The sequence below is a fragment of the Plectrocnemia conspersa genome, unplaced genomic scaffold (genome assembly GCF_051122295.1).
Source record: "Plectrocnemia conspersa isolate PC_06_02 unplaced genomic scaffold, ASM5112229v1 ptg000005l, whole genome shotgun sequence".
NCBI lineage: Eukaryota > Metazoa > Arthropoda > Insecta > Trichoptera > Polycentropodidae > Plectrocnemia > Plectrocnemia conspersa.
This window is the reverse complement of record NW_028277169.1, coordinates 35,353,741-35,371,331: the sequence shown is the minus strand read 5'-3', so window position 1 is coordinate 35,371,331 and position 17,591 is coordinate 35,353,741. Positions and strand designations below refer to the sequence as shown.

General features: G+C 41.4%; 2 protein-coding genes and 1 pseudogene across 4 annotated transcripts; 1 reads left to right on the top strand and 2 right to left on the bottom strand.

Annotated features, from left to right (window-relative positions):
* Nucleotides 1-1,678: 1,678 nt before the first annotated feature.
* LOC148235512 (uncharacterized) lies at nucleotides 1,679-8,370 on the top strand. 3 transcript variants are annotated; one of them, XM_088187047.1, is made up of 4 exons: nucleotides 1,679-2,077; nucleotides 2,133-2,286; nucleotides 6,260-6,514; nucleotides 7,832-8,370. In XM_088187047.1, the coding sequence occupies exons 1-4, from the start codon at nucleotides 1,684-1,686 to the stop codon at nucleotides 7,953-7,955; spliced, it is 927 nt and encodes a 308-aa protein (XP_088043173.1). In that variant the 5' UTR covers nucleotides 1,679-1,683; the 3' UTR covers nucleotides 7,956-8,370. The 3 variants fall into 3 exon arrangements, with proteins under 3 accessions (XP_088043173.1, XP_088043174.1, XP_088043175.1); XM_088187048.1 differs by lacking the exon at nucleotides 6,260-6,514; XM_088187049.1 differs by lacking the exons at nucleotides 2,133-2,286; nucleotides 6,260-6,514.
* On the bottom strand, nucleotides 8,265-17,537 carry RtGEF (Rho-type guanine nucleotide exchange factor). Its single transcript, XM_088186117.1, has 8 exons — nucleotides 16,707-17,537; nucleotides 16,410-16,643; nucleotides 16,126-16,323; nucleotides 10,219-11,785; nucleotides 10,015-10,145; nucleotides 9,671-9,950; nucleotides 9,378-9,600; nucleotides 8,265-9,324 (listed from the first exon to the last, which is right to left on the bottom strand). Exons 1-8 carry the CDS (start codon nucleotides 17,490-17,492, stop codon nucleotides 8,913-8,915), a joined length of 3,831 nt encoding a protein of 1,276 aa, XP_088042243.1. The 5' UTR covers nucleotides 17,493-17,537; the 3' UTR covers nucleotides 8,265-8,912.
* LOC148235511 (uncharacterized) lies at nucleotides 12,008-14,730 on the bottom strand (annotated as a pseudogene).
* Nucleotides 17,538-17,591: the final 54 nt, after the last annotated feature.

The window sequence follows — 17,591 nt, the reverse complement described above, 5'->3', positions numbered from 1 at the left end:
TAATTATATATTTTTCAGATAGTTGCGCAAAGTAAGTTGACAATTTTTCTTTGTAATTACTTTTAATTGGAATGAACAAAATACGGCTCTACAAGTTATGGTTTAATATTATATATTTATATATTTTGTTATAAAATTTTCGCTACACGGTTATCATTTGGTTAAGTTTGAACAGTAAATAAACGTTTCGCAACTGTTACAATGAAGTTACATTTTTAATAGTATGAATATAATTTTATTAACTAGGCCTGGTAAAATGTATAAACCCATTGATTTATAATTCCACTGGATAATATCAGTGACACTGTATTTTTTTCACTGCGTGAATTATCCGTCAAAATGTCACGTCCGTTGGGAACATGTTGGCCTTAACAGTTGTGTTCATAACTATCAGTTTAAAACCACCACTTACGTACCTACTGTATTATTCACGCAAAACATCCAACGTATCTAAATTTTATACGGTAGTAGGTAAAAGTCCAAGTGAAAAATGCGCCAAAGGAAGCCATAAGAAAAGTGCAAAAGCTGCGAACGCTGTCGCATTGACAATTCCGGGTATTCGACCACACTTTCACTTATATTCTAGGATGAACGGACGCCATGATGATACACTTACATCTCCAACGCTTCCAGTTTCTACAAATTTTTCACTACTAATGGTCGCTTAGTATGACGATGAAATTAACCATATTCTTCCCGCAAAATTTCGATACACAAAACGTACATAAATGTGTTGTTGTAAACTAACATTTGACACTTTGAACACACGTGTGTATTGACAGCTGTCTGATTTATTGTTGCCAACACAGGAAACTTGAATTGGATGACCCTGTATGACGTGGGTTACATTAGGCATGCAAGCCCGCCAGAGTTGACAAGAGAAGAGAGTCCGTCACGCCAGTGTTACCAGAGTGCCGCCAAGTTTTACCCATAATAAACACATACATAAATAGGCCCCCTAAAGACACAGCTCTAATTGCTGTGCACGATGGTGAATCGACTCATTCGGGTCCTCCTCAATACTACACTCCACCGCAGAAACAACTTCGGTGAGCACTGTACGACGTCTCTGCGGATGCGTATTGTCAATTAGAGTATGCGTAGTGCGAAAACGATCTATGGTTATCCGAATTATTTGCTTGAAAGGACATTTATGTCGACCGTAAAATGGACGTAGCACACGGTAAGTTTCGCTAACTAAACCACGATTTTCGAAATAAATTTGCTTAATTTGCAAGCGTTGTTCTGGCGCAAGTCTATTCATTATGAAATGACAAACCAAACAGCTTAAATCAGTGTAAGCTGCCAAATTAGCTGCCGCTAGAAAGTGTTACCAATTCGAAAACCAAACCTCTAAAAAAACACGCTTTAAATAGTACATATATAATTAATTAAAAGCTATGTTTCAAGACCAGATTATTTAAGAGAAAATTTAAATTTATCTCGTTAATCGTACATTATTTTTAATTCTCACTCGGTCTCAATCGTTATTTGATATTTTCCCGGTCGATTTTGGACTTATATATTTGTCGAAATCTCCTCATCTTTCAAAGGTTGTTATGCACAAATCGGATAGTTTTATTTCATATTTGAGATTCGAGTCTAATCGTTCCCGCGCAACGGGAGCGGTCGCCCGATAAAAATAGACGGCTCGGGAAATCGCCGGCGAATCCGGGTCAGAGCATGGAAAACGACGAAGAAGAACCGGCGTACCGCGCGGCGCACTGGAACTACAGGGGCCTCGCCTCGTTCCCAGAAGATCTGGACGAGTCGGTTCGCGACGCCTACCTGAAGGGTAACCGTATCGATGGCTTTCCCGACGAGCGGCGGACGCGAAGGCTGCGCGGCCTTCGAGAGCTGTACCTGTGTGACAACCTGATCCGCTCGATCCCCGAAACGTTGCACTCCCTGAGGCACCTGCGACGATTAGACCTCTCCAGCAACCGTCTCGTTTCGCTGCCAGAGAGCCTAGCCGAACTCGAGAGTCTGGAGACTCTGGTGCTCGACGACAATCTGCTGTTGCGACTGCCGGAGTGTCTGCGGAGGATGCGGAGACTCGAGACGCTCCGCGCGAGCGGTGAGTGTAAACGGAGTCGACTCGAGCCTCGCCCTTGTTTGTATCTCGCTTTCAGATAACCGGCTGCTGTGGCTGCCACAGCGCGTCGGGGCGAGCTTCTATTCGACGCGATTCACTTTCTGGAGGAATAGGAGCCTGCACCACGTGCCCTTCGCGGTGTGGCTGCACGTTCTGCGTGGCGGCCGCCTCTCGTCCGACGCCGGCTTGAGGTGATCGCTTTTCCTAGGACTCTCCGGATATAAAGAGGCGTCGACTGTGACCTTCGATAAAATCGAGTTTTAAATTATGTAACGAAAGCTTCTAAAGCATCTGACTTTAGCCCTTATGACGTCAATGACGATCGTCATGAATGCATATTTGCTGCAGTGGCGTAGCTATGGTGGGGCGAGGGGGGCGGTACTTGCTTGGGGGCGGTATATTTGCGATGGGGTCGTCTAGTGTGGTACTTAACCTAAAATGCACGAAAAAAAAAAAATATATATATATATATATATATATATATATATATATATATATATATATATATATATATATATATCCACGAATAGCAAGAGCTTAACAGAGAGTGTTACTACATGATCGATTGCCTAAACTACTGCCGTTACCGGTATAGGGCCCTACGAGTCCAACCCAATGGGTGGCATCCAGCTTTTTTAGGGCTAGATGAGCGGGAACCACCCCCCATAGTGCTACGTTATTTGTTAGAGTCTCGGTAGTGTTTCTCCTTTTGCTACGTTATTTGTTAGAGTCTCAGTAGTGTTATTGGGAAACGCTCTCCTGATCACCTGCAATCTGTTGCATAGCATTAGCCTTGCATGCTCCTGGATTTCTATGCTTCATCCTTGAACATCACTTTCGTGATGCCTCAGTTCCAGTTTCGACTCCCGTTCCCTAAGGGCCGGACCCTTATTAGCCTGCTGGTTTAAAATGCAGTGCTTTGCTCGTCATTGGTAGTCCAAAGGACGCTACCTCGGTTGGGGTTCACAAAGTTTACTTCCTCTTAAGAGCCTGGGGGTTTTCAAGCTCAAAAGAGGTCCCTCACTCTCCCACTGTTAACGGCGAACTCCAGCGTGTGGTCGACTGGCGCCAAGCAAGAGCTTAACAATAACTAATTAGTTATTTTAAGAAATTCTGATTTTATGACCATGCAAAAAATGTATAGGGAGAGGGGGGGGCAATTTTAAGGATCGCCCCGGGCACCACATACCCTAGCTACGCCACTGATTTGCTGTTATCGCGAATGACAATTTATCGCCGTTTAACAGTTGGAAGGGTTAAGCACCATCAAAACGCAAAGGTCTAGTTACCGTCGAGGACGATTTACCGAAGGGTGGAAGTATGAGAGATCCAAATGAGATCCATAGTGCACCTTCCGTCCGAGGAAGAGTCCGGCTGGATACGAATAATCTAATAAAAAATAATGAGCAGTCATACTTTTAACCTACGTTATTGCTATGAAAAAGAAACATGTAAAATCTGTAAGTAAAAAAACGCCGAAGACAATTTTTAGCTTTTAACCTTTACCAAACAAAATCTTTTTTATAATTGAATCCACTGCGGTCCAATTTATTTAATCACAAAAATTAAGCTTATAGAAATATTGCTTTTGGCGTGAATATTTTACTTCTAAGAACTGATCATTTTTTTGTTCCCTCCCATTGACTACAACTGAACGACTACTCTTGATCAAAATAAAACATTCATCGTAATTAATCCTCGCGACGTTATAGACGTTATAAGGCACAAAATCATAAATACATGGTAATTGATTCGTCAACATCAACTTCACGATTTGGAATTTAATGCTCTCAAAATATATTGTCTAAATATTGAGTTGAATTAATAATGGTAATTTAAACTATTTTTAAAAAAATGTACGTAAATGAAAAAACAAAACCTTTTAGATTGAGAACCATGGATAACTATTTACATGTCTAGGTTTTGAGCGGCTGATACAGACTGGTCAAAAAATTGTTAACAAAATCCATCGATGGATCAACAGATTTTACGACGAATTTTAGTAATTTAACAATTCCAGGTAAAATGGTTTAAAATTACTAAATCTTTTTATCATAATATATTGATAGAAGTATCTCTGAGTAACTAATAAAATAAAATACTGGAAATTATATCATCAAATAATTTTAAATGGCTCCAGAAAATATAAAATATATTGGGCATAACAGCTGTCTTTGAGCTGTAATAGTAAAACCATTTTGGGCATGACATACATACCTGACATTGGACTTCTAAAGGTTAAAAATGAATAATCAAACATATTTATTTTTTTAAGTGCACGTATTAAAAGATATACTAGTAACTATTGTTATTTTTATTTAAATTTCAATTTAGTTTGTAATATAAGATAAATTTTATATACAATTATTATTAATCTAAATGTTTTAATAGATTCCGTTTTAATGTTAAACAGTCATATATTCCTAGAAAAAATAATTGCGTTTTTCTTCAGAGCACTAGAGAACTATTAGGTGATTCTAAAAATAACATTATATTAGAATATATAAGATTATAACGCAACAAAACGAAAAGTTGATACCTGACAAAATGACAAATAGATTGCCGAGTACTATTTTCGCTAATATATTATGTACATATATATCAGTATCGAATGCATTTATTTTATTTATATATAAGTGCTTGTCTAGGTTGGAATGTTAAAAAACATTAGTGACCAAAAAGGTGGCAGATGTCATATTTGCCAGAAATCAGACTATAAATATACATTACAATGTATATTGTTTATATGCACATTCTCAAAATGTATGTAATAAATTAATGTATTCATATTTCTTAAAGAGTAGAAGCCACTAAATTGTGATCACTATGGGATCTGTAACTCTTGATAACAATAACTAATTAAACATTAACAGGGCGATAATAAAATACATAATTATTGAATACAATTTATTAAAATATAATACAATCTGCATATATTTAACCAAAACTATATAGTATGTATCAACATTTTTTTAAAACTAAAATTTATTTGAAAAATTCATTGTTTTGTTTTTTTTTATTTTAATTCAATAACTCCTGAATATATTCATAGTTTATTTTCAAACAAGTTTGCTCTGCATTGAGCACAAGGACGAATAGTCCGTAGTGCATTTTGCATCCATTAGTTGGAGGAGCTTCTAAAATTTATTCTTCTTCTGTATCAATGTTACACTCACTATTTTGTGATAAGGATCATGTTGTAGGAATTTCCTAAAAATTTACATCTTTTGTATCATGTATAATTACATAATCTATAACAATGGCTGAATTTTTATTATAATAAGTGATCCGTGATTATAATATCCAGCTTCCTCTATATTACTGTTAAATATAATGTTTCTAAGAAAATAAATATCAATATTTTATGATTTATATCAAAATCTCTATATGGGTAGAAAATGATAGGAGAAACTTTAGTGTATAGTCGATTTAAGAGACGGATGAATGTTTGATTGCTTTTCATTAATTTCGGGTAAAAAAGGACCTTTCAATTCTATATCCTTACTCGCCGTGGAAAATAAAGATTTTCCAGCCTAAAAATTAAATATTTTTGCTGTCTTCTGAGGATTCGATCGAAAATTATAGATTCACTGTACCAATAAAACGAAACAGAAAATAAACCAAAGTAAATTACTGTTAGCATATTTAGTATCTGTTCCATGGAATTCGGTCCAAACGAGCAGCCGTCAATTTTATCAATTGTAATATCACCGGCTCGATAATTAGGAGTCAATGAAAAATGCATAATCGCACCCTGCTTACATTGTATTTTATATGATTGCTGTTAATTTATGTCGCATACTATTCGAAAAGTTATATTAATTATTAATTAAAATTCATATAGTCTAATGTTGAATTGGCAATTTACTACATATCACAACACAGACAGTCATTCTTTAACATCGCTAGGATTGAAAATAAATAGTGAATTACTTGTAATGTAATAAGTTTTTAATAAATTTTAAAAGTTTAAACAAATCAACTCGAGCTGAAAACTTGACTTTATTATGCCATTTCACTTTTTGTTTATGGATAGTGAAATACTATTTTTATAACGCACGTTATATTTGTGTTTTATTCTTCGTACGTTAAATTATTTTTACGTTACTCTTTGAACACCTTGTATTCTCGACGTCTCTCATATATACTCACCTTCGTGGATAGGTTTGCCGACGAAGATCTGCAGTACGAGTGCGATGTCGCTAACACCATCGAAATGAAAGACACAGGCGCCAAGTTGATCGTGTCGCCCTCTCTGGAGCGCATCGACGACGCCATAGGAACGAGTCCTCCTCCACCTCTGGCCGAGCTGTGCCTCCGACGGTTGCGACCGGACGATGAGACGCCCGCTGCCGTTTGCGATTTTCCAAAGTGCGAGACGCCGCTCTTCACCCATGCGGTGCTTGTCGTCTCTAGCGGGTGAGCTCGGCGACGACTTTGCAACATCGTTATTCGCTTACTCAACGATTTTCTGGTTTAGCTAATTAAATATTTTAGAATATTTTTAAAATAATGCATTTTGAATAAATAAAATTGACCCTATTTAAAAAATTACTATCTGAAAAAATAAAAGTAGAGCTGAAATCTCACACATCTGTCAACATACATATACACTACGGTCGAAAGTTTCAGATCAAAAACCTGCAATCCACCTTTATTTATTATAAACATTAAAAATATTGTTACCCAATTAATAAATCGATGATTTTCTGTATTATCCATAATAATAATATTAAGTCATTTTTTTTAGATATTTTATTCTATTCAAAGGGTCGTAAAAGGGACAAGCAAGGTCCAGCTGTTAAATATACAACGGCGAGAGTTTAACAACTCTTTTAATTTTGTATATATGCACATTCATTTACGTATATTCTAAAACTATACAAATCACAACTTGGAAAAAATTGTTTCTTTTTTTCATTAAATTTCATCTTATAAACTTACTACGCGTTGGTTATATGGGCGTTAAAAATTAAAATCTCTTTCCAATGAGGCGGAAAAATAATTTGATGGCAAAAAAAAGAACTGCAATTGCCACTCTTCACCAGGACAATAGAACTCGGTGACATATTGCCTATAAATTAAAGACTTATCTAATAAGGGTAATTTTTTGATGAAAAGGTATTAAAATTATTTTTTTTATTTTGTTTCAAAAATACTATTTAAAATATTATTATTAAGTTTAATGGTAAATATGTATTTGATCTTTCATAAAACTTTTTTTTATAAGTTATCTAATTTATATTAAGAATATCAACAAAAAATAGTTTTTGACCTGTAGTGTATATGTACGTAGGTGTTTCGATCACTTCATCGGTGACAGGAATCTACTCGAGATAGGCAATTTTATGTCGCAATTTCAAAAAATAATGAAAAATAGATACGTATGTTTATTGATTTATTGCTACTTTTTATAAATTTTTATTCTACTATTCTTATGGAATAAGCGAAAACGTTTTTATCTAGACAAACTTTGCGCTGAATTCAAAATCTAAGCAGTCTCTTACAATTTTCCGTGCGTGCTCTATTATAAAATATTTATAAGGAGATCATTCGACGAATATGTAGATTTACAAGTATTTTATTTATAAATTATTCATACGAAGTATACTTACGAGTGATTCGAACAGTCGGCTGCTATTCTTATTAATTAGCCAAAGCGGTAACATTACGAACGAAATCATATCTAGGGGCAGAGCCGTCGATGTTATTTATTGAACATTTTTTCACTTTCAGGAAGGCCGGAGCAAATGAAACGAGAGACATTTGGATAACAGCATATTTTTGTTCGAAACGGTGCGGCCGCGAATGGGCGGCCCTTTACAAAATGAAAACGTTCGAGTGGACGCGCAGGCGCTGACTCTCCGGGTCAGCGCTTGTCTTCGACGGAGGAAGACAGTCTCTCCCGCCGCTCCTCGTCCAGCTCTCCCCGCAGGCGCGAGACCTCTTTCTTCAGGCATCCGACGTCGGCTTCGAGACGGACGAGCTTCGGCCACGGGCTGGACGGGCCTCCGGAGCCGTAGTGCAGCGGAAGGGACGGAGACCTCACAAGCCAGTCGCTTCCGTTCCTTACCGAAAAGCTCTCTTCGGATTCTGCTTCGCAAACAATACCACTTTATTACGGAGCCGAACGAACGGGGGACGGACGACGTGAAATAAAACGTTCACATATACGGCAACATCTATTTCCAATACGTATATATATACACAAACATGTCCCGTTGCGAATAAATTACAATAATATCTTCTTAAGTTAAAATACATTTCAGATCACAGTAGTGTTTTTTATTTTACAAACGAACGCCCTTTGGTTAATAAATTATTATATACGAACCCTTAAAAACGAATTAGTGGTTATCGACAAGAAAGTTATTGAACAGTTTAGTACGGAGGAAACGCCACACTGACTACGATCCGAATCGCGAGCTGCGGCAATGAGAAAATATTAAAAAAATTGATTCGCAACGGAGAATTCGGATCGCAGTCGACGAGCTCCTATTCGTTTTCGGATATGTTTCTACTCGTACGATTAGCGACGAAAGTTACGGTCGTTTCGTCCGACAGTTTTAGTAATATAAAAAAAATGTTAATCCACAATATCCCAAAACGATTTTTAAAATCACCGCAGGCGGTTACGGGAAAACGTTCTCATACCGAAGGTGTAGATCGTTTCGCAGAGCCTAGGATACGTTTTGGAAACGACTCTTTGGCGTCCTACGAGTCGCATCGCAGTATACTTGAAACTCGATCGAGTCGAAGGCGAACGCGAAAACTCGCTCGAAATATGAGAACACCTTCCTCGGAGGGTTACGGAGGGTCAGTCGAAGTGGTGAGTCTTCCTCAGCTGCTTGGCGAAGGAGCCGCAGCACCACGCCGAGGCGAGGGGGAGCGAGGGAGCCCTGGCGGGAAGCAGGACGGCGCCCCGGTCGAGGCGCGCACACCCGACGGGAGGGCTAGAAGCCTTTCCGGTGGGTGCGGCGTCGAGCGGGGGCGCGGATCTCCTGGCGGGATTACCGCGGCCCGAGTCCGCGACGGAAAGGTTAGAATTGTTAGATCTCGTCTTGCGCTCCGTCAGAAGTTTTCTAGTCTCGGGTCTCCCGGGACAGTCCGCCTCGACGGAGCGCTCGAAGGTACCTTTACGGTTAGAGTCGGAGGACGCCCTCGATCGCGCGTTACCGCAGGACGATCGACCAGAACCCGCTGCGAGGGACATGAAAAAAACAAGGCGGCTTTACGCTTCCGGACTCGGACGTCTGAGGACGCGCGGACACGACGGCGTTACGTAATTTTCAACAGACACTCACCCGAGTTTAGCGCGTTACGGGATCTAGCCGACGAGCAATAAGCTTCGATAACCCTGAGGACGAGGGCGTCCTCCTCGTACGAGTTGACCTTCCCTCGCCGCGGCGCATACGGACCGGCGGCTTCGGCCGTCTCGTCTCCGCCTCGATCCGATGCGACCGGACGCAGCGGAGGCGCGGGTCGCAAGCACTTGGAGCTCCATCCTGGCGATCGAGAAAAGAAAAATCAGACCGTTTATCGAATTTTACGAATCGCGGAAGCAGGTAGACTTACTTTTGGATTCCCTGTATCGACCCTCGCGCGTCGCCTCGTCCGTAGTCGACCGCGGCGCAAAAGAGGCGGACCTGGAGGCGAGCGCCGGAGACTTTGTCTGCGCGAGTAAGGCGTCGCAGGAAGACTGAATCCAACCGTTCTTGTCGTGACGGTCCCTCTGCTTCTGCTGTTGGAGATGTTGCGCGTAGCTGTGGTGGTTGTTGAAGGAGTGCGACCGCTTATGATTGGAGATTCCTTGCGGCGTTGCCGCTCCGCTCAGTGAGGCTTCCGTCGGAGACGTCTGCAAAAGTTAAAAAATGAGCCACGGTCGCAGAGCGTTAAAAAGCGTGCCTACGAAATCAAACAGTTAGTGCGTTAGCTGCAGCCTCCGCTCTCGTACGGGAATCGTCCGATCGACGCCGGTTAGTACGGTGAGAGATGCTATTAATATTGACACAATCACAGGCAAGGATGACGATCAAAGCTATGGACTGATCTGCGGCGGAAATCGATACAAAGCGTTAACGAAAACTGAAAAAAAAACAAGACGACCACAAACGCATCCTTGCCTGAACTTGTGACGATCGCGGGCAACTTGGCTTTCATCCACCAGTGCGCGTACAGCTCGGAGCGGTAAGTGACGCGCCCCGCGTCGACCGTCGCCAGCTTCTTCGCCAGGTCTTGACTCTTGGAGCGCGTCCGTTTCGCCGCAGCCGAGGCCGTCTGTCGAAAGTCACCCTCGGGTCTGTGGCGATCTTCGTTAAAATTGTGCTTTCTCTCACGTCCGAGTTCCTCGCCGCTCAAATCTGGTATGCTCCGTCCGCGAATCGCAATGTTGTACGGCCGTCCGTCGCTATTTCGAGCTCGTCGGTCATCGTTCAAGCTCGGCCTCAAAGATAAAGGCGGAGGTTGTTTAGTTTTAGCGTTTCCTAACCTGCAGCTTTCCAAATTTAGCCTGTCGATTTCGCCGGTGGACATGCTGTAGTCGTCGGAGAGATGATCCCCGACGTCGCGAACGGCGTCGCGAAGCGACCTCGTCTCGCCCCGTGCGTAAGCGAGATCGTCTCGGTTCGCAATCTCCGGCGACGCCAGATTGCAACTACCGGCCACTCCGGAATCGGAAGAGCGAGGGGTGTGACACTGAGACCGGTCGCACATGGAGCAATTTTTCTTTTCTTGCGGAACGCATAAGTCCTCGAAATTTAAAGCGTTTCTTAAATCTAAGAGATGAGAGGCTATCGAAGGAACTGGCGCCTCAGCTTCGTTTTCGACGTAGTTTCTGAACATAGGAGGAGGTTCCAAAATCGGCACGGGACTGGAGGGCGAGTCTAGGTCGGAATTTTTTAGTTCGAGATCTCGAAAATTCGCACGCTCGCATCGTTCGACCGACAATCCGTACGAATCTCGTCCCGGAACGCAGACCAGAGTCAGAGTAGAGTCGTTGAACTTGTTGGCGACGAATTTGGTGGGACAGCTCCTTCTAGTCGGCACGCTTCGAGCGAAGTCGCCAAAGGGGGAGCTCTTTATGCTCAGATTCTGGTCCGCGTTCGACAGATCCTCGCAGGCCATGTAGTTTTTGCTATCGTCGCGTTCGAAACTTGAGTTGTCGGAGCATTCTGAATTTTGGTTCAAGAGACACGGAATTTTCAAAGTCTGCGGAGGGTTTCCTTCGGTTCGGTCTTCGGTTACTGCTATATTTTCGAATATTTCATAGGTGCAATCTATTTTCGGATCGAATTCGGTCTCATCGCAGTACCGGACGAATTCAAACGGACAATCGTCGCTTCCCCTATCTAGGGCGTTCTGTCTGGACATCTCGGGTCCTGCGATCGCTTCGTATCGAGAAGCCTCGTCGCTCTCGCTCGTCTCCGCGTCGGTTTCCGACTCGTCTTCGCCGCTCTCGTCCTCTTCGGAATCGAGGACGACGCGTTTTTGGCGCTTTCTGTACACGACGGAGGACAGGTCCGGCGGCACTCCCGGCCGAAGGTACAATAGACGTTTGAGCGTCTTCCTGGTTATCACACGTAACCTGACGAGCTTGGCGAAATATTCGGAGAGAGCGGAGTACGGCGAGGCGGAGGGGTACGTAGAAGGAGGCAGAGTCACGTGGTATAAGCTATCTCGAGGGTTGCGAAACTGGGATTAACAAAAAAGTTAAATTTTTATAACAAAAAATATACATATTCATCCCTCAATTTTACAGAGAGATAACTCGGACTCGGAGTTTAAAGTAAAACTATAATTCGTCTTTTTTCAACATTTTTGCAATCGACGTTACTGTGCGGCGTTTATTATGCTAATTATTTTAGGGTGTGAATTAATTTCACTTTAAATGTATATGTATATCAGTGGCGTGCGGTGACTTTGAAACAAGGCATGCGGTTAGGGGGGGGGAGAATTAAAACTATATTTTTAAATTAATTTTCTTTATTTTATAAACATATTATGTATTTATTTTTTGAAAATTAATTTTATTCGACGCTTCTCATTTACGGTATTATTATTTTCAGAATGTCCTCTTCTTCGATACGATATTCTTTACCAAATCTTTTTAATTGTATAGTAGCGTATATGTGAGGTTGAGAGCATTCGTGCCTTTTACGAGCTTGACTTAAATTGCTTAAATCTTTATATCCAAATTTATTCCAGACATTCAGCTCTTGAGAAAACAATAAACATGGCCAGCAAAATAATTTTGCTAAATGAGCACATCCACAAATCCACTTAATTTTTTCATATACTTCACTATTGAAATGTCTCTTGAATGTTTTAGTATTATATTTGATGTTCAAATGGGATGTGGGTTTTGGACCAACAATAATAATTTCCTTTTCATTAACCCATCCGTGCCGATGGGGGATTCGGATACCCGAACTTTTTATTATTTCTTGAATAACTCGTTTGATATTAATACTATAAATTTGAAACTTCGTGTATTTGTTAAAAATATGTCAATGATTATATTTCCATAATAATAATTACATTTTTTCAATTATAAATACAGCAAAAGAATATAAAACTACGATTATCCATCAGATTTGCGTACATGTGCACTGGAATGCGTGCGTGAAGACGAGCGGAACTGAGTATTTCCCCCCCTCCACCGCCCAGACGACAGTGTTACTCAAAAAAACAGTATATATTATATGATATTTTTTCACCTAGTGTAGGATTTTATCAATTGCTTGAAAATGGCAGAAAAATTTATCCCTGATGCGAAGTTACTTCGAATTTTACAATACTCGGATGAAAGTGATCACGAATATGATAGTGATATTGATATTGAGGAAGGATGTAACATGACCGACGAAGAAGATTTAGTAGAACGCGATAACAACAACGACACTGACACGGTAGAAAGGGAAGAAGACTTGGAAGATCATAACAATGCAAACACCGAAATCCAGGAACTCGACGATGGATTGATATACGTTTCAAAATCATTATTTTCTTGGAAATCCAACCCGCCTAGACAGTCGAGAACCCGTTTAGCTAACATTATCAACTTTGCATCTGGCCTAACTGACTCGGGTAGAATTTTACGTTTATAAAAGATGTATTTTTACTTTTTTTAATGGAAGAAATAATTACTCGCTTTTGCAGTGAAAAAAATAAACAAATAGATCGAGATAATAAGGAACATATTAGAAAAAGTGTATTTCTCCAATTAGTGTTGTCGAAATAAATGCATTTGTAGGTATATTACTTTCTTCGGGAAGACTCAACGGCCGCAAAATTCAATTTAAGCAATTGTGGACAACCAATGAAATGTTTAGACAATATTTTAATTCGGCTGCAATGTCAAGAGATAGATTTACAGAAATTTTTAGTGTTTGATTTGATGACCGATTGACAAGATCAGAGAGAACGAATGCAAGTGGAGATAAAATGGAAGCATTCAATTTTGTTTTCGACAAGTTTGAAAGTGCAGGTAAACAAAATTATATTCCTGGTACACTTATTACAGTTGACGAAAGATTAGCAGTGTATCGAAGAAATTGTAAATTTAGAGTTTATATAAAAAGCAAACCAAGCCTTACGTTTTTATTTGAATTTCACACGTTCGTTTTTTATTTGATTTTTTTTAAATATACCTATATTATTTTGAAAAATAGAATTTCCAAAAAATAATTATTGAACTTTGATTTTAGTATATCCTGTAAATATATTTTTACGTATTATTATATGCAATAATTATATATCTTGAATAAAAATTAATTATATTCAGGGCTGTGGAGTCGGAGTCGGAGTCGGAGTTGGAGTCGCGGAGTCGTGGTGTTTTGGCCGGAGTTGGAGTCGGAGTCGTGAAAAATGAGCGACCCCGAACATTTTTTATATAAACTGCATTTTTTTAAATTATGAAATTTATGAAATTTTAATTGCGTAATGATGAATGTGAATAGCGTATGAATATAAAACGCGTAGAAAAACATCAAAAATACCTGATAAAATTAAACTTTTTTGAGTCGGAGTCGGAGTTGAAGTCGGAGTCGGAGTGGAGTCGTGTTATTGGTAAATATCGGAGTCGGAGTCGGAGTCGTATTTTTTTTAAACGACTCCACAGCCCTGATTATATTGATTATACGAGTGTAATTTATGGGCCTTGCTGTATTAAAGCCGATGCAAATCGAAAAAAATACCACCACCAGTGCGCAATGCGTTTTTGGAGTGGTTGGACCTGCGTTACTTTTCGTAATATTTATCCGTAATTATTATTGATAAATATCAACAAAATGACGAAATTTAAAACAAATGGTTATATGTATAATGATATGAATGCATTATAAAATAAATCTATTAGCGTATATTTGGATTAAAATACTTTGGGACCAAAATGAACCCCATCGGCTCGCGTGTTTCGTTCCTTGACACCGTGACGTATAGGTTAAACGGAAGACTGCTAAAACTTCTTTTCAGTAAAGATTAAATTAGGCAATTGCAATTATTTTCCATTAGGGGTTATGACAAATAACTAATATTTTTATGTCGTAAATAATGAAACAAATCTTTCATTTGAGTACACTAAAAATAAATAAAAATTAATAATTGAGACAGTCAATATTAAATTGAAAAAGATTAAAAAATTGCCGAAGAAATAGACAGATTCAAAATGTTAACCGCGTCAACGGTTGATGGCGAGCGATCGTAAGTACGACGACTTGTATAGGCTCAAGTTGTAGTGCGACAAATTCCTTGCGACGAGCATGGCGCACGCGTATCGACTAACCCACTCGCTCTTCAGTCGGCATATGCCGTTCTATCGAAGGGTATCGAACGTATGGCCGATTTTCTGAGCGTTTGCGTTTCATAATTACGTAAATTAAAAAAATTAATAAATGATAAAAATATTTAATTTTTAGAATCGTATTACAATCCTAAGGCATGCGCTGCATCTACCGCATGTATGGACCGCACGCCACTGATGTATCATATATGTATATGTTTATGAAATAACCTGCAGCTGCTTAGCAGCTGAATCTTTATAAATAAAATGAATTTATTAAAAAATATCTAATTGTTTATTTTAATTTGAAATTAAAAGGCTGTACCGTCTTTTTCCGAAAATAAGACATCCTCCGAAAATAAGCCCTAGCGTGATTTTCAGGAGTTTTTGGAATATAAGCCCTCCCCCGAAAATAAGCCCTAGTTAAAATAAGGTGAACGCCAACATGTGGCGATTATTGCTAGTGCTACACTATTTATATTTTCTCATTTGCAACACCGATTACAAAAAGTACAAAAAGGGAATTGTGAAGGACTACTGGGACGTAAATCTTGTAGCCTTATGTAAAGAGAAGATGTTGGATTTCCATATGGTTTGAAAATGGCGAGCAGACTACGATAACTTGTGACAATTGATGGCCCAGGGAAATGAGAAGAAACGCAAGGTTGGATCAGGTCGACAACCGTTATTTTCTGAGCTGGAAGAAAGCATCTGGGGGTTACCTGTATTTTGGCGATTCGTCTGAATGGCAAGAAAGTCTCACCGTTAATTATCACTAAAGGTAAGAAAGACAAGATTGAACGCGTTTTAGGGTTTTGTGTCCTTGAAAGTGAAAAGGCCTGGTGCACCCAAGCAGTTATAAGATATATTGCAGGACATGAGAGATTCAACAGAAAATGGACTTGATTGAAATTCAGTACGGAATTTAGAATTTGATTAGTTATGACGATATTCCAGAAGAAGATGAGATGACTGCATTCGAATAAATTTGAAATAAATGTAAAATTCCTATATAAAAATAAATATTAACCGAAAATATATCAATTTACTTATTGTACGTGAAAAGTAATAAGCCCTAACCTAATCATATTTCGGACAAAAAAGAAAGTAAGACAGTGTCTTATTTTCGGAAAAAGACGGTAGCATCAAATGCACAGTCAGTTTTTCGCTCATTTTTACCCTTCAAAAGCAAGTTTTAGAAACACATATAATAATTTGGTAATTTTGTATGGAAATTACAGTTAAGACTCACTTTGAACGGCGACCGGCGAAAAGCTGAATCGGAGCCGGAATACCGTCCTAGCAGCTGGACCCACTTTTGAGCCTCGGCGTCGCTCTGACACACGGCGAAGACGGTGTCGATGAGCGCGCCGCTGATCTCGAAGGCGTTTTTCCTGTCGTCGTCGTCCTCCAGCTTGGTGGCGGTTATTCCGGCGAGCGGCAGACATCCCTGAAATTGGAATTATAACTATATGTGTATATATATATATTACATTATAATATTAGACAGGTAGGTAACGCGCGTAGATGCCGCACCTCGTAGACGAAGGCGCTCATCCTCCGGCTGACTGAGAGGATGAGGAGGGCCGACGGAAAGAGAACAAAGTAGCGATCGGCGTGGGCGTCTCCGAGGGCGACGCCTCCCATGTGTAGCACTTCGCCGAGCGACGCCAGATCCTTGGAGCCGCCGGCGCCCTGCCAGCCGCGAACGGCGCCCGTCACCACCTGCAGCTCCAGCTCTTTCTGACGTCGGACGGCGGCGCAAGCGGTCTGAAACAGAAACGAGAGCAACGGTAAATAAGGAAGGAGCTAGAGTGCAACTGTGATGCATACCGCGATGTCTTTGTAGACGGCGACGGCGCGGTGAGCGTCGCCCCGGTCGGGGTGCGATTCGAGCGCGTGCCGCCCCAGCTCCTGCAGCATGGCCGGATACTTTTGCAGGCGACGGAACGGCTTGCTGAGGCCCGTCGTCAGCACCAGCAGTCCGGGACACGCGGCGCCGCACTTCTCCATGAAGGCGTTCAACTCGTCCCGGTGCTTGTCGAGGACGCACACGGCCCTAGGGTGCTTGGCGCAGTACTCCCGGTGCACGGCTTCCAGGGCGGGCGCCCGCTGCAGGAAGAGGCCGCCCACCCGCTGGTCCGCGCACGCCTCCACGGCGGCCGAGAGGTCTTCGTGCGCGCGCAACACCTCCGAGATGTTGCCCGTCAGCTGGCGGTACTCGTCCCGGGCCAGCACGTCGGCCTTCTCCAGCGGCGCCAGGAAGTGGTGCACCAGGTTGCGCAGTTCGAGGACGTGCGCCCTCTCCGAGTCGGCGATGTCGTCCAGCACCACGTTGCGGAACGCCTGCACTTCGTGGGGCGCCCTGCTCCCCTGCGCCCGCTCCTCCTTGCACTCGCGCACGTAGTTGCTCGGAAACCAGCCCGTCGTCTCGCCCAGCGTGCCCTCCCACCAGCCGCCGTCGTCCCTCTGCGACACCACGATCACCTCGCCCTTCTTGAAACACAGCTCGTCGTTGTTCTTGCCCTTGAACGAATACACGGCCTGCACCAGGTGCGCCGCCTGCTCCGCCTGCCCCCCTTGCCCCCCCTGTCCCGCCTGCCCCCCGGCGGACGCCATGGTCCCCGAGACGCAGCCGCCTCAGACGACTAAAAATAAACACCCGGCCATACCCATCTGACAGTTCCCCCGAGATCGGGGTAATGCCGAACACATTTT

What these genes read in the sequence shown, in the direction of transcription:
- LOC148235512 (XM_088187047.1), top strand. Translation starts at nt 1,684, where the DNA reads ATGGAAAACGACGAAGAAGAACCGGCGTACCGCGCGGCGCACTGGAAC. An exon ending in TCGTCCGACGCCGGCTTGAG is followed by an intron (nt 2,287 to 6,259) that starts GTGATCGCTTTT and finishes CTTCGTGGATAG; the next exon opens with GTTTGCCGACGAAGATCTGC. An exon ending in GTGCTTGTCGTCTCTAGCGG is followed by an intron (nt 6,515 to 7,831) that starts GTGAGCTCGGCG and finishes TTTCACTTTCAG; the next exon opens with GAAGGCCGGAGCAAATGAAA.
- RtGEF (XM_088186117.1), bottom strand. Translation starts at nt 17,492, where the DNA reads ATGGCGTCCGCCGGGGGGCAGGCGGGACAGGGGGGGCAAGGGGGGCAG. An exon ending in TGAGCGCCTTCGTCTACGAG is followed by an intron (nt 16,324 to 16,409) that starts GTGCGGCATCTA and finishes TTCCAATTTCAG; the next exon opens with GGATGTCTGCCGCTCGCCGG. An exon ending in TTCGCCGGTCGCCGTTCAAA is followed by an intron (nt 11,786 to 16,125) that starts GTGAGTCTTAAC and finishes TGTTAATCCCAG; the next exon opens with TTTCGCAACCCTCGAGATAG.